Raw genomic sequence first — 16,526 nt, 5'->3', positions numbered from 1 at the left:
ATGGCTTTTTCATGTTTTCATTATGACAGTTTACTCTGTAAATGTTTTCCAATTCAAAAAAGTCAGATCTTGGTGACACTACCTGCAAATGCTCAAGACAGCACTATATACTATTTGCACAGCAATTTGAAAACTACAGTAAAGTTACTCATTACTGTATTTAGTGAGGTAACTGAGTACAATACACTGAATATGTGTGTTTCACATTTTACTGCATATGCTCTTTGCAATTCTAATTTGTTCACAGCATTGTGCAAAAGAAAAAATACACCCTTATTTACAACAAACATAAACTCCCAAAATCAAAGTAATAATCCAAGGCACTCGAATTGTGTATACAAAAAAGTAAAAAGCCTTTATTGAATCATGGCTTCTATCATTAAAAATTGGTGACAGATACACCTACGCGTTGCGGCTATTGCCTTCGTCAGGGTGTGTGTAACAAACAAAGTCACAAGTGCATTTTAAATAGCAGTTCATTAATCTAAATAGTAAACACCTGGTCACACACTACGCAAGGTAACCAACAGGGAGCAGAATTCAACAAATGAAATAGTATATTGCATAATATCAAGCCAAATCAAACTCAAAAAAAAAAAAAAAAAAAATATATATATATATTTAAAAAAAAAAAAAAAAAAAAAAATATATATATATATATATATATATATATACACACATACAAACACATACATATACACACACACATACATACATATATACACATACATACATACATACATACATACATATACACACATAAAATAAAATAAAATAAAAAATAAGAAAAATAATAGTAAATAAATAGAAAGAAAAAAGAAAAAAAAAAAGAAAAAAAAATTTAATTGAAATATTTTCAGCAATATCTAGATTACAGTATACAAATCAAAACATAACAATAAAATAGAGCAAAAAAACATCAAAATATACACGTCAATGGATGTATACATCTAATGATACACAATACGACTAATTTCATGAAAAATTTCACAGAAATGGTACAAAATCTAATTCTCCATTTAAACCTGGGAATGTGGTGGCTTTCAGTGAGTAAATCCAGAAAGATTCTCTTTGTAGTAACTTCTTAACCCTATCACCTCCTCTTATGGACTTGGGGATGTGTTCAATACCGATTATCTTGAGTGTATTCGGACTACCATGGTTTGTATCTCTGTAATGAATGGCCATAGGATATAGAGGGTTACAGATTCGAATGGCGTTTTTATGCTCTGATAGTCGTATCTTTAGTTTTCTAGTCGTCATCCCTATATAGAAACATCCACATGGACACTCTAACCTGTAGATCACAAATGAGGTATTACAATTAATGAAAGATCTTATTTTCAGTTCGGAGTCAGAGGTTACGTCTCTAAATGTTTTTGTCCTGATCATATTATCGCAGTGATTACAGTTGCCACACCTGTAATTTCCTGCACTTGAACTTAACCAGGTATTGGCTTTCTTAGGAGAAAGATGACTTCTCACTATTTTGTCTTTAATTGTTGGTGCTTTCCGAAATGCAATGGAAGGAGATTCGGGCATGACTTCCCTGAGATAAGGGTCACTCATAACTATTTCCCAATTCTTCTTTATAATTTTCTTAATTCTGTTTGCCTCAGTGCTATACTGTGTCACAAAATATACAGAGTTATCTGGATCCTGTGATTTACGTTTTTGTTGTAATAGTTCGTCTCTACTGATGTTTCTCACTTTATTGTATGCTTTGTTAATCACGCTATTTTTGTAACCGCGTTCCTTAAATCTTTGAGTCATGTCTTGTGCTCTGATGTTAAAATCTTCTTCCTTATCACATATTCGTTTCAGCCTCTGGAACTGGCCAACAGGAATATTCTCGGTCATCCATAAAGGATGAAAGCTATCTGCTCTCAATATAGTGTTTCTGTCAGTTTCTTTTCTAAATATAGTAGTATGCAGCGCACCACTACTTTCTTTGAAGATTTTTAAGTCCAAGAAATTAATCTGAGTATGTGAATAGTCAAGACTCAGCTTCAGATTTACATTGGTATTATTAAGATAAGCGTGAAAAGCTATTAAATCCACCTCCGATCCTGTCCATATCAATATAATGTCATCTATATATCTTCCCTACCACTCCACATATTTTAAATATGGGTTTAAGTCAGAAAATACAAAATTCTTTTCCCAAAATCCCAAAAACAAATTTGCATAATTAGGGGCAAAACATGCACCCATAGCTGTACCTTTAATTTGTTTATAGAATTTATCTTGAAACAAAAATATGTTGTTTTTCAATGTCCATTCCGCTAGTTGTATAATAAAACATGCAGGTGTCCTTTCGGTAGATGATCTCATATCCAGATAGTATAATAGTGCTTCTAGTCCATCTTTATGGTCTATGTTTGTGTACAGTGATTCAACATCCATAGTCACCAAAATAGATGATTCAGTAGTTTTAGTCTTTTTAATGGTATTTAATACATGGGTAGTATCCTGAATAAATGAAGGAAGTTTTCCAACCAATGGTTTGATAAAGCTGTCTACAAATTTTGAAGCTGGCTCTGTAATAGATTCATTTCCACTAATTATAGGTCTCCCTGGCGGATTTTCAAGATTTTTATGTATTTTAGGAAGCATATAAAATGTAGGAATCCTAGGATTTTTACAGGAAAGAAAATCACATTCATTTTTTGAAATCCATCCCTCATCTTTAGCATGTGATAAAATATCAGTCAGTTCATTTGTCATTACTTCTATTGGATTGGATCTCAGGCACTGGTAGTACTCACGGTTTTGAAGTTGTCTCAATGCTTCTTCAATATACTGATCTCTGCCCCATACAACAACAGCACCTCCCTTGTCCGCTCTTTTTATTACTAGCTCTTCATTATTAGAAATCCAGTTCAAAGCTTCTCCTTCTTCTTTTGAAAGATTATATTGTTTTCGTTTTTTTGAAGTGAAGATCTTGTCAATGTCATACATTACTTTCTTGTAGAAGGAGTTCAAAGTTGGATTAGAAAAACCTGGCATGAATGTTGACTTGGGTTTGAATGTTGTTGCCTTCTTGTCATAGGTACGAGTAGCTGCTTCAGAAGTGTAGTACAAAGCTTTCAGGTGAAGACTCCGATGAAACTTGAATAGGTCCACTTTAGTTTGAAAATCTTTGGCTGTATTTATAGGGGCATAGGACAAACCTTTTGACAATACAGAAACACAGCTTGTTGATAGAGTGTTTCTATATAGGGATGACGACTAGAAAACTAAAGATACGACTATCAGAGCATAAAAACGCCATTCGAATCTGTAACCCTCTATATCCTATGGCCATTCATTACAGAGATACAAACCATGGTAGTCCGAATACACTCAAGATAATCGGTATTGAACACATCCCCAAGTCCATAAGAGGAGGTGATAGGGTTAAGAAGTTACTACAAAGAGAATCTTTCTGGATTTACTCACTGAAAGCCACCACATTCCCAGGTTTAAATGGAGAATTAGATTTTGTACCATTTCTGTGAAATTTTTCATGAAATTAGTCGTATTGTGTATCATTAGATGTATACATCCATTGACGTGTATATTTTGATGTTTTTTTGCTCTATTTTATTGTTATGTTTTGATTTGTATACTGTAATCTAGATATTGCTGAAAATATTTCAATTAAATTTTTTTTTTCTTTTTTTTTTTCTATTTATTTACTATTATTTTTCTTATTTTTTATTTTATTTTATGTGTGTATATGTATGTATGTATGTATGTATGTATGTGTATATATGTATGTATGTGTGTGTGTATATGTATGTGTTTGTATGTGTATATATATATATATATATATATATATATATATATATATTTTTTTTTTTTTTTTTTTTTTTTTTTAGTTTGATTTGGCTTGATATTATGCAATATACTATTTCATTTGTTGAATTCTGCTCCCTGTTGGTTACCTTGCGTAGTGTGTGACCAGGTGTTTACTATTTAGATTAATGAACTGCTATTTAAAATGCACTTGTGACTTTGTTTGTTACACACACCCTGACGAAGGCAATAGCCGCAACGCGTAGGTGTATCTGTCACAAATTTTTAATGATAGAAGCCATGATTCAATAAAGGCTTTTTACTTTTTTGTATACACAATTCGAGTGCCTTGGATTATTACTTTGATTTTGAGCATTACTATCCCAAGCAACCAAAGAGCACCGAGATTTTACACCCTGTGCAGCACTTCAAATGCATCTTTATGCTGTGATAAACATAAACTCCCTTTGGGTAGAGCTGTGCACAACTGTAAACAATATTGCAGTACATATTGGAACTGAACATACAACATACAATGTAGGTACTGTAAATCATTCATGCACATCCAGACGTTCCTCTCTGTCTGGCCACATAGGTTCACAGGTTGTGCTAATGTGAATAATGATGTGAGAAATGCACCAAAGCGACTGAGAAAAACTGTAAAACATTGGCTAAACATAGCTATATAATATATGTTATAATTGAAAAGTAAATGCACGTTGTTCAATCATACACTCTTAAAAATGAAGGTTCAAAAAGGAGGTTTTCCTTCCAAATAACTATTTTTGGTTCCTTCCTCAAAGAACTTTTTAGTTTTTTTTTACTGTGAAGAATTTCAAAATTCTAAGGAACTTTTCCACAAAGAACTTTGCGTGGAATGGAAAGGTTCTGTGAATGTTAAAGATTCTTCATGGAACTGAAAATACCACTAAAGAAGCTTAAAGAATGTATGTGCAAAAAAGGAGAGACTTCGGTTTGGTGTACTTTATAGGGACTAAAACTTTTAGGGACTAAACTTGCCCGCAAGACTAGTAAAATCTGATGATATCACTTGGTGCAGCAAATGGTCCTCACGAGTAAAACTGCTTATTAAACAAACTCAGTAATGTGCTGATGAAAAAGCAAAAGGTTTATAATTGGTAGTGGGTATAAAATATCATTAGCTCATTATAAAACAATTTATGTCAATGGAAGTCCACATCGTGATTTAAAAAATCAAATGCGTATTTGTGTAATAGGCTTACTATCTTTATAGACTGACACAAACACGGTTTCTAATATGGAATTCCAAAGCTGCCAAAATATCGAACCCGTCCGGCTCTGTAAATGAGATATCTGCCTGGAGTCTGTGTGCAGTGGTGTGCTGCAGAGGGGCGGAGCTTGTGATTTACACCCACCAGAGTGTGTGTGTGTGTGTGTGTGTGTGTGTGTGTGTGTGTGTGTGTGTGTGTGTGTGTGTGTGTGTGTGTGTGTGTGTGTGTGTGTGTGTGTGTGTGTGTGTGTGTGTGTGTGTGTGTGTGTGTGTGTGTGTGTGTGTGTGTGTGTGTGTCTGTCTGCAGGAAAAACAGTGCTGTCAGCCCGTGCGGGCGCTCACGATGCCGGAGAGCTGCTGACGGAGGAGAGGATGCTGAAGTGTTCAGTGGGAGACGCAATACTCAAAACACCTGATAGTTGTCCAAGTATGTCTTTAACCTCACGAAAAGAGAGTTCTGCACACTGAAATGATACAGATTTCTTTCTAGTACCAGTATGTTTATGTTTCACATCATTTTTTTTTTTCTGCTTCAGCACACACACAAACACGCGTATATGGTGTACTACTATCTGTCTTACATTCCCATTTGTGTGCAACAGTAATGGAGCTCCGCTGTGTTCCTCTGTATCGGCTCTGAGCTGACTCAGCATCTCTGCACCCCTTCTGTTGGCTCGCAGCCTGGGTTGAAACATCAGCCGGCGCACTGTCTAAAAGCATGACTGTGCAATTTTATAACCGGCAAAAAGGCAACTTTGTTGGGCTTTACAATTACATTCGAGCGTCTAGTGTTTCACTGCGGCAGGCGATTCCCGATCACAGAGTCAACAACGACATATGAGACGGATGAGTTACTAGAGATGATGCACAAACAGCTAGCTCAACATATTATAGCGGATATAACTCTAACTAGGCTATATATACACTATATATATATATATATATATATATACCGGTATATATATACTGTATATATATATACACACACACACACACGTTGTGTTTTGATGTTTTATGGGGACTTTCCATCGACATATTATGATTTTTATACTGTACAAACTGTATATTCTATCCTCTTTCACTACCCCTAAACCTGCCCATCCCACACAACTTTCTGCATCTTTACATTTGCAAAAAAAACATCACTTATGATTTATAAGCACTTTTCCTCATAGGCACCAAAAAAATGTCCCACAAGAACAAGTATTTTGGATAATCTTTGTGGGGACATTTTGTCCCCATAATGTAGTTTACTAGGCCCCACGCGCGCACACACACACACACACACACACACACACACACACACACACAGCTATATATTGCCTGAACCCTAAATCTTGAGCATCAGCAACAGGCCACTTTCCTCTCCTGATTGTCAGATTTTGTATTGATTATCTATGATTTGTATTGATCTAGTTTGCAAAAGCTTTTTGTATATAACCTCTGACATATGTGTACAGTATTTCCCATCATGCCCCACTTCTTCCAGTTTGTGTCTGCTCATTTTACTCGTCATGGCTATAATCTGGATAAATAATTGAAGTGCAGTATTATTGGATTGGTCTTATATAATGATATTAATATCATAACATCTTAGTGATTTGCGCCCTTTTTTTAATTGATATCAGTATTCAAGATGCTTTTTTAGGTCCTTTGGGTACTTCCTTATGAAGAAAGTATAATTATTATTTTAGCAAGGCCCTTGGTTTTCTATTAAGCATTGAACTAAAATGACTCCCTTGTGCACTCTAAAATGAATTAGAAAACTTCTAATAACCTTGGTACTTTGCTGAATTATTAAACCTTCCTGACAACAGAGGCCGAATCCTCAATGCATCAGCTGAGGCTGACGGCGGATTGGCTGCTTCGTATTTCCATGTGTACACATTCAAAAATGTCAATGTCTAGTAAAGCAAAGGAAAAAAATTACACTTTATTAGAAAGTGATCAGTTAAAGAGGTGAATGTTAACATGGTACACATGTTATCCATAAATATTATATTGGTATTTAGCCTTTCTATCCGTCTTTGATGTTCATTTTAATTTTAATAGAAGTGCATATATTAAGCTACTTTATTTTGTGTTTAGCAGTGCTTTCATGTCCCACAGCATTGAATTTTATAATTCATCTGTATATTGAAAAACTTTTTTTTTTATAAAAACTGTTATAATTCTCGTATAATTATTATGTATGCATTTTTTTGACTGCAAATGAATGCAGAGACTACATGGAATATCTAATTTTAAAAGTACTGTGTATATTTATTGTTTAGACAGTGATGAATATTTGTTATATCTCTGCAAATATTTTGTTAAATCTCTGCACAAATTGCTTTTCTCTTCTTTGCATTGCTCTGCAAGTGCAATATACTTGAATTTATTTAAGTTTGTAAGTAAAAAATAAGATATTACTGAATTTGAAGCAAAATTCACGTTTATTGGCAAATAAAGTTGCACTTTTTGGGGTTGCTCCAAAGGACACAGCAAACATGCCATAAGTTAGAATTGGGACAGACAGACAGACAGATAGATAGATAGATAGATAGATAGATAGATAGATAGATAGATAGATAGATAGATAGATAGATAGATAGATAGATAGATAGATAGATAGATAGATAGATAGATAGATAGGGTGGATAAAGTCGTATCTGCAATACATTAAAAATAAGTGCATCACGTGCACTAAACACCATGTGATGCAGAAAGTCACAGCCTCTTGACTTTAACTTTTAAACAATTTTAAAAGACTTCGACCACTGAGGTGAATTGCTGAACAACCCAACGACCCAAGGTCCTCCTCCATCTTCATCGATTTTCCAAGGGGAGGGTGGTGCTCCTGCCTCGTTGACAAAGTAAGCGCATATAAATAGTACAGGACCGAACACACCATGCCCTCATCACACCACCAATTCACAAGCACCGTTCAACATGGACATGATAGGTACCTCCTCCCGCCGAAGAGCTCTGGAGACACGGACTATCCGCCAGCCGTCATCAACTATGCGCTCTTGGGCTAAAAGCAGTCCTCTGTCTTTCAAAAGAACCGCAAATGTGACTGCATCGAGAGCTGCGTACAGTCCTTCCGTGCTCGCGTCTCCGGAAGGGTTCGAGTTGAGCGCGGCACTCAACGGAGACCCGGCGCGCCATAACGAGAAGGAGCAGCTCCATGGGCTCAACGACCGCTTCGCCAGCTACATCGACAAGGTTCGCTTCCTCGAGGAGCAAAACAAGCAGCTCGAGGCTGAGATCCAAGCGCTAAAGCAGCAGAAACTGTCGCAGTCCCTGCAGAGCGATGGGTACGACCGCGAGCTCCAAGACCTGCGCTGCGCCCTGGAGCAGCTCCACAAGGAGAAGGCGCAGATCCTGCTTGACACAGACCACATGGATGAGGATCTCCAGCGGATCCGAGAGCGCTACGAAGATGAATCCAGGCTCAGAGAGCACATGGAGGCTGCGATCCGAGGGATGAAGAAAGACAAGGACGACTCGGTTCTGATGAAGCTCGAGTTGGAGAGGAAAGTCCAGTCGCTTGTGGACGAAATGGACTTCGTGCGGCAGAACCACGAGGAGGAGATCAGCGAGCTTCTGGCTCAGCTTCAAGCCGCGCAGGTGCCGGTGGTGGAGATGAGGGACCTCCAGAAGACCGACATCACCTCTGCGCTTCGGGAGATCCGCGCACAACTGGACGGGCTCTCCTCCAAGAACCTTCAGCAGGCTGAAGAGGTGTTCCAGTGCCGCTATGCCATGCTGACGGACGCCGCGGAACAGAACAAGGATGCTATAAAGTCAATACGGGACGAGATCGGTGACTACCGCCGTCAGATCCAAGCCAAGAATGTTGAACTGGAGACTCTTCGAGGCACCAAAGATTCACTGGAAAGGCAGCTGCATGATATCGAAGACCGCCACAACACCGACGTTGCCAGTTATCAGGTCAGTATATCAAGACCTAATAAAACATTTAAAACCGAATCCATTATAAGTTTAATTCAATAATAATATAAATAAAAAGTTATTATTATAAATTATAACTACTTAATTCATATAAAATTAATAATAATTTTTTTTTTAATTTATATCAGATGTGACAGAAATCATGCAGCCCTAGCTATAATGTAAGTATGCACACTGCACCGTTGCGCGTAAATACGCACGCAGTGCGCAAACCACCTGTGAGATAATTGCTTTTTTCATAATATGAACGATGGATTTTGTTTTTAGAGTTTACTTATTTATCAATTAAAATGTCTTAAATGGAAGCAAATGCACATGGCTGTGTTGCAAAACAGAAAGCACCCACGATGGCCAAAATTACTGCTTACTAGGTTTTGAAACCCAGCCGTTATTTCACAGGTGGTTGCGCACTGCGTGCGTAATTATGCGTAGCGTGCAATGCGCGTGATACTTAGTATTTACTAGTGCTGCAGGATATCAATTTAGTGGTTTGTTGTGTTTCTGCCAGGCCATTTATATATAAATTATCAAAACAAATCATAAAACAGATGCTATTTGGTACAATGAGAACATTTGCCACCAAATAAGAACTTTTATTAATGTTGTTGTTTCCTAAGGAAAAATATATTTTTTTAAATCAATTTTTTTAGACAATACTGAGTCAGAATTTCTTGCAGTAAAATTTTAAGTGTAAACTAATGAATTTATCACATCTGCTTTAACAGGAAATGATTCATCAATTGGAAAATGATCTAAAAGGAACAAAATGGGAAATGTCTCGTCATCTTCGGGAATATCAGGATCTGCTCAATGTCAAGATGGCTCTGGATGCTGAAATAGCAGCTTACAGGTAGAGTTGTGCAGAACATTACACCTTTTTTTTGCTCTTCTTCATGTCTTGTTTGATTTATGACAAACCATTCTCTTTGAAATGTAGGAAACTACTGGAGGGCGAGGAGACGCGCTTCCGTACCGTCTCTGGAAGTATTTCAAGCGCTGCGTTTGCGTACAGCCAGCCCAGATCCTCTAAGGTCAAACATAAAATAGTGGAGGAGATCATTGAGGAGACTAAAGGAGAGAGTGACATCGATGATGACCTGGCAGAGATAGCAAATCAGGTGGCAGAAGAAGCTGGTGAAGGTGAAGAGGAGGAAAAGGAGGAAGAGAAGGAAGAGATTGTTGCCGCCAGTCAGGCCAAAGTGAGTTCCGCCGCTCCTGAGGGAGAAGAAGAGGAAGCGGAAGGAGAAGATGAGGAAGAAACAGCAGAAGAAGGAGATGCGGCTGAGGAGGAAGAGGAAGAAGAGGGTGAGGAGGAAGAGGCACAAGTGGTAGTGATTGAGGAAACAAAACTGTGTGGAGACAAATCACCAACATCAGAGAAAGAAGGCAGTGACAAAGATGAAGAAGGAAAGGTAGAGGAGGAGGGCGCTGAAGAACAAGAGGTGGAAGGGAAAGAACAAACCAAAGATGATGAGCAGAAGGAAGAAGCTGATGAAAAAGACGACGAGAAAGAGGAGACCAAATCCGAAGGAGATGAAGAGAAGAAAGACGAGTCTGGAGGAGAGGAGACAAAGGCCGATTCCGAGAAGAGCGACAAAAAAAGCGATACAGAGGAAGGCGAAAAGAAATCCCCCGTAAGTGAAGAAAAAGAGAAACCAGAAAGCCCAGCAGAGGAAAAGCAGCAAGAAGAAAAACAGGAAGTCGTTCGCAACAGTGAGCAGGAGAGCCCGGCCAAAGAGGAAGCCAGTCCGAAAGAAGAGGTCCAAACCAGAACAGTGGAGACCATCACCAACGGCAAGCAGAGCAAAGCAGACGCAGAGAAAGAAGAGGAGAAGGAGCCAGAGGAAAAGCCTCAGGAGAAACAGAAAGTCACCAAAAAGGTGGAGAAAGTCTCTCCGCAAGCCGAGAAGGAAATCAAAGGAAAAGACTGATGCAAATGATTCTGATGGGAAATTAGTTATAATCAATTGTTAGAAATAATTCTATTTGATGCAAAATGTGAAAATGACGCAGCTAGCAAAAATAATTGCATGCGTGTTAAATGATTAACTTGCATGTGTGGTTTGGGAGGACGTCGCCATGCTGAGCTGTTGCGTCTGAAACAGAAATTATAGCGCGTTTGAATTAAAGTACAAATACATTACGCTGCAAATGACTTGAACCATCTCTGTTAACGAGAGATTTCACAGTGACGTGAAGTTCCCCAGCAGCTGTTTGGCAATAATGGTGCTACAACAATATCGTAATTCGCAGGCGCACTTTGAGCAGAAACTCCTTCATTTCATCTGTATACTTCTTGCCTTAAGACAAAATGCACTGAACCAATGATAAGAGTCGGTTTGTTAACGCAAAACACAAAAGCTGTTAACAATGATACTGTGAAAGCTAACTGGTGCTGCTCTTTGCAATATCACATCATTCAATAAAAGCTCATCAAGTCCTTACAAAGCTTCTAGTGTGTTTGCATTCATGCTCTACTGTACACACAAGTTTGGGGTCAATAAGACGGAAGTCTCTTATGCTCACCAAGGCTGCATTTATTTGATCGAAAAAACAGTAGAAACAGTGAAATATTTTTACAATATTAAATAACTGTTTTCTAGTTGAATATATTTTAAAATGTAATTTATTCCTGTGATCAAAGCTGAATTTTCAGCATCATTACTCCAGTCTTCAGAGTCACATGATCCTATGCTGATTTGCTGCTCAAGAAACATTTCTTATTATCAATGTTAAAAACAGTTGTTCTGCTTAATATTGTTGTGGAACAGAATAATCAATTTCATGCATTCTTTCTGAATAAAAATATTATGGACATTTACACTGCAACGATTTCGAAAAAAATAGCACAAAAAGATGATTGGTGATAATCACAAAAATCAATATCATTTCAACATAGAAAATTCACATGTACCCCTAATGATACATTTACCAATAAAATATGTATTGTCATATGGATAAAGGGCCTTGTTAGACACAATGCCCAGCAAAGTTACCATTGCATTCCCTTATTGTATATCTAATTCATCTATCTTATTACATTCATTAAATGTTTCCTACATAATAACGATATTAAGATCACAAATTTGTACTACAACCATTCATTATCCTTCCACTAGAAGATAAAGTCCTTTACATGTAAACTAAGATTGATAGTTGGCAATAAACCCTTCTTTTTTTTCCACCTGGGCAAATTGAAAGAATGACAACTAGCATGACAATGAAGCATGACTTAACTCACAAACGTTTCATCACACCGTGGACATTAATAAATAAATAAAAAATCTAGAGGAGACCATCTCTAAACCCCCTCCATTAGTGTAACTGCATGTCAGCGTTTAGTTGTCAATTAGGATAATGGAGAACATGCGCTTCACTGGCTTGTTCGAGCTCGAGCCGAGTCCTGGATCATCAGGGAACTGAATTTGTGCGAGAGGATGTCGCTGAGAGGGCAGTAATTGGATTTGTATGCTAAAACACACTAATTCAAATGATAAATCAATAGAGATTTGTGCTGACCACCGGGTATGGCTGAGGATCACATCTGGGGTGACAGTGCATTGCTGACACACTTATCCAACACACTTATTCCACAGTGGTAAACTCCAGTGGATTCAAACCTAAACCTTCCCAGTTAACAGCCCAGATTTGAACCACTATGCAACACTCACCTCGTGTATATGTGTATTAGAACCATAAGCTGTGCTTTTCCTGGACTCTGCTCTGTGCTGAATGGACACAAAATAGTCACATGACATCAGTCTAGTGAATTACCTTAGCTGAGCTCTGAGGTTTTTGCATTATATTGATTACAGCTGTCATGAATAAATAATCAATATCCAGCGCTATACTTGAGTTAATGGTTCCGTACTTGCAGCTTTAGTGGGCCGTAGTGTGCCTGAATAGATTATACTATTCTCTCAGTATTTCTACAGAATGCCTGATATATATAGAGAGAGCAGAGCACATATGGTATATCGTATCCCACAATGCCCTGTGCTAAACCTTTAATGTCTGGCATTACAAATGAACCGGAAGAAATTTTCGTTTCAAACATTTAATCAACGAGTTCCGACAACACATTCTGAAGTGATAGCTAGACACCACTCGCTGAATTATGCATGCCACATTATTTGTTGTAGTTAGTTATTCTTTACTACTAACAGCGTACAGTGTACAGCACAGTTAAGAATATAGGCAGAAAAACAACAACACAGAGTAACGCACTAGGTTAAGGAGGTTTGTCAAGATTTTATTGGTAGGCAATTAGCCTTTCTTTGAGGATCTGGTATAAGGCATTTTGTATACTAAGCACACTTGTGTTAGCATAGGCAGTTGATTGTGTGATTAATGCTGAAGGCAAACAGACACAATGCTCAAATAATAACATTTGTTTGCATTTTAATAAATAAACATCAATTAAACCAACACAGGAAACCTGCAATCACAATTTCCCTGCCAAGCGCAAACATAAGGCATGTGTTCATGCATAGGCTACTCTGGCTTTAGGCGATCTCTATGGTTGCATTTATTATTCTAGTTTGCGTCTGAATGTGAAATAGAGCAGCAGGACACAGTAAACTTGTCGAGACGTCTGCATGTGTGAGATAAACGAGGTTTGATCACGAGGTTTGATCACCTCCAGCTAGCACCAGGGGTTTGGTCCAGTGGGTCTACTTCTCTTTCGGCTTGACTTTCTCAGCTTTACTCTCTTTCTCTTCGTCTCCTTTCTTTTTCTCCTCTTCTTTTCCTGTATCATCCTTGTCCTCCTCTTCTTCTTCTTCACCTTTCCCTTCTTCTTTATCACCTTCTTCACCCTCTCCTCCTTCCTCTTTTTCTTCCTCCTCTTCCTGTTCTCCCTTATTCTCACCTTCTTCCTCTGCTCCCTCTTCACCTGTAAAAGAGAACAAATATTGATAGATAGAATTTATATATTATATATAAACACATTTTAACAAAAAAATGTAGGTACAAAATAAAAATAAAAAAGTTTAATAAAAATTCTAGTTATAATTAACTTTTTTTCACTAAATGAAGATAAATAAATAAAAACAAAAGGGAAAATATGGGGGGGAAATATGAATAATTTTAATTTACTGTACATGCACCAATGTGTCAAACATAATAAATAGAAGCAATTTTTATATAAATTCAATTTAAATATATATAATTTTTATATAAAAAACAAATGATCCTCACCCTCTTCTTTTTCCTCTTCCTCCTCCTCCTTCTCACCCTCTTCCTCCACCACCTCCTCCTTCTCCTCCTCCTCCTCCTCCTCTTCTTTCTCGGGACTTGTCCCAGCCTCCTGCATCTGACTTGGTTCTATAATCTCATCCGGAATGGCGGAGTAGCTCATCAATCTGGTTCCCAGAAGATAGGGGGCGCCAGAGGTCAGACTGGCCTGCACAGAGAACACGGGACGGCCGAAAGACGGAGTGGCAGCGATGGAGGGAGAAAACACACTGGACATACCGCCAATACCGCCCACATTGAAGCGGGTTTCTTCTCCTTCTAGAAGTTTCCTGTTGGAATGTAAATAAACTTTTTATTTAAGGATCTAAAGAAGTTTTCAAGATTAGGAAGGATCAAATGTAATCAATGTAAAACCCATATTAATTGATTGGGGTTATATATCAAATGCAACAGTTGACATTACTAACCTGTAAGCAGCTATCTCAATGTCCAAGGCCATTTTCACATTGAGAAGGTCCTGATATTCTTTAAGGTAACGGCCCATTTCACTCTTCATGGACCTTAGCTCATTCTCCAAGTCACCGATGTTATCCTGTCCAGACAAAAGTTTATATTTTTGAGTACAACAGTGCATATAGAGCATTATTGAAGGATTTAGCCTTCCTGTAGCTCAAACAGTAGAGCATGGCACTAGCAAAACCAAAGTCATGAGTTCAATTCCCAGGGACAGCAAGAACTGATCAAATGTGTGCCTTGAGTACAATGTAAGTAACTTCAAATAAAAGCCTCTGCTAAATGCATAAATGTAAATTGAAGACATGTGATTATGATTCTGACCTGTAGCTCAGCGATCTCTGCGCTCTGTTTCTCCTCGACCTCTTGCAGTTGTCTCTCCAGAGCTTGGTTCAAGCCCTGGCATGCTTCGATCTCCAAGTCTCGAGATTTCAGCAGTCGACGGTACTCCCCGGCCTCGTCTTTAGCGGTGCGGATGTTCTCTGTGTGTTTGGCAGTGTCCTCCGTCATGGTGCTCACCTTCCCGCGGAACCAGTCCTCTGCGGCCTGGATGTTCTGCTGAGCCAGGCGCTCGTACTGACCTCGGATGTCTCGGAGAGCCACAGAGAGATCCGGTTTGGCCACCTCCATCTCCACCGACACCTGGGCGCTGTACTGCACCTGGGCTTGGAGCTCAGCGATCTCGCTTTCATGGAGCCTCTTGAGGAAGGCCAGCTCGTCCAGTAGAGTATCGGCTCTTTTTTCCAGCTCAGACCGGGCCAACGCTGCATCGTCCGCCCCTTTCCTGGCATCAACCATCCGGCCTTCGGCTTCCTCACGGGCCAGGACTACTTCTTCATAGCGACTCTGCAAGTCCTTGAGTGCGTCTTCCAGCCGGTCCCGCCTTTCTTGAGCCGCTTGGCGCTCCCTACGGGCCTCGTCCACCGCCGCGCGCAGTTCCCTCGCCTCTTGCTCGTACAGACCTCTGAGGTGGGAGGGTTCGCAGTGCCTCTGGCGCAGCAGGAGCAGCTCTGACTCCAGGGAACGGTTCTGGAGCTCCAGGCCATGCACACGCTCAATGAAGCTGGCAAAGCGGTCGTTGAGGCCCTGGAGTTGGGCCCTCTCCTGCGTCCGCACCACTTTAAACTCCGAGCTCAGCTGAGAAGCCTGGCTCAGGTCCAGCTCTGAACGCTGCAGAGCTGCAGAGGAGGAGAGAACCGAGGCACGGGACAGGGATGAGTAGGTTGAGTAGACAGATCGAGAACGACTGCTTGCTCCGCCGAAGGGCGTCCCGCTGCGCACCACCACGCGCCTCCGCTGCACAGACGGGAGATAGGGGTTGTAACTCATTGAGCTCATGGTTGTTGAAGAGAGAAGAGAGCAGAGGTTTCCGCAGTGCTGCTGCTGTTGTGGAGAGAGGTCTGCGAGGATGTAGCGCCACTGGCAAGGCTTTTTATAGCAGGAGGAGAGACTCTGACGCAGAGCTTTTTACTGACAGCATGAATCGATTACCTTTCAGTGCGGGCTGGGATGGGTTTCTCAGGAGTGGAGGGGTGAATTACAGAAATGGATAGGCAATGCGAGAGAGAGAGAGAGAGAGAGAGAGAGAGAGAGAGAGAGAGAGAGAGAGAGAGAGAGAGAGAGAGAGAGAGAGAGAGAGAGAGAGAGAGAGAGAGAGAGAGAGAGAGAGAGAGAGAGAGAGAGAGAGAGAGAGAGAGAGAGAGAGAGAGAGAGAGAGAGAGAGAGAGCACAGCAAAGAGGGCAATGAGGACAAAGCTTTCAAGAGCTCGCAGAGGAAAAACACAATCATGTATGGCTTCACTGTACAGATCTAAAAGGGGATATAGCT

At 39.4% G+C, this 16,526-nt stretch overlaps 2 protein-coding genes across 2 annotated transcripts; one reads left to right on the top strand and one right to left on the bottom strand.

Moving 5' to 3' along the window:
• Positions 1-7,931: 7,931 nt before the first annotated feature.
• Positions 7,932-11,437, top strand: nefmb (neurofilament medium chain b). Its single transcript, XM_077224306.1, has 3 exons — positions 7,932-8,968; positions 9,715-9,839; positions 9,927-11,437. Exons 1-3 carry the CDS (start codon positions 7,964-7,966, stop codon positions 10,918-10,920), a joined length of 2,124 nt encoding a protein of 707 aa, XP_077080421.1. The 5' UTR covers positions 7,932-7,963; the 3' UTR covers positions 10,921-11,437.
• A 1,786-nt stretch (positions 11,438-13,223) lies between these two features.
• neflb (neurofilament light chain b) lies at positions 13,224-16,252 on the bottom strand. The gene is made up of 4 exons (XM_077224434.1): positions 15,023-16,252; positions 14,653-14,777; positions 14,189-14,514; positions 13,224-13,883 (listed from the first exon to the last, which is right to left on the bottom strand). Exons 1-4 carry the CDS (start codon positions 16,034-16,036, stop codon positions 13,663-13,665), a joined length of 1,686 nt encoding a protein of 561 aa, XP_077080549.1. The 5' UTR covers positions 16,037-16,252; the 3' UTR covers positions 13,224-13,662.
• Positions 16,253-16,526: the final 274 nt, after the last annotated feature.

The sequence above is a fragment of the Siphateles boraxobius genome, unplaced genomic scaffold (genome assembly GCF_051911475.1).
Source record: "Siphateles boraxobius isolate OS27281-9 unplaced genomic scaffold, OSU_SipBor_1 9, whole genome shotgun sequence".
NCBI classification, from domain to species: Eukaryota; Metazoa; Chordata; class Actinopteri; order Cypriniformes; family Leuciscidae; genus Siphateles; species Siphateles boraxobius.
This window is presented reverse-complemented; position numbering and strand designations above follow the sequence as displayed.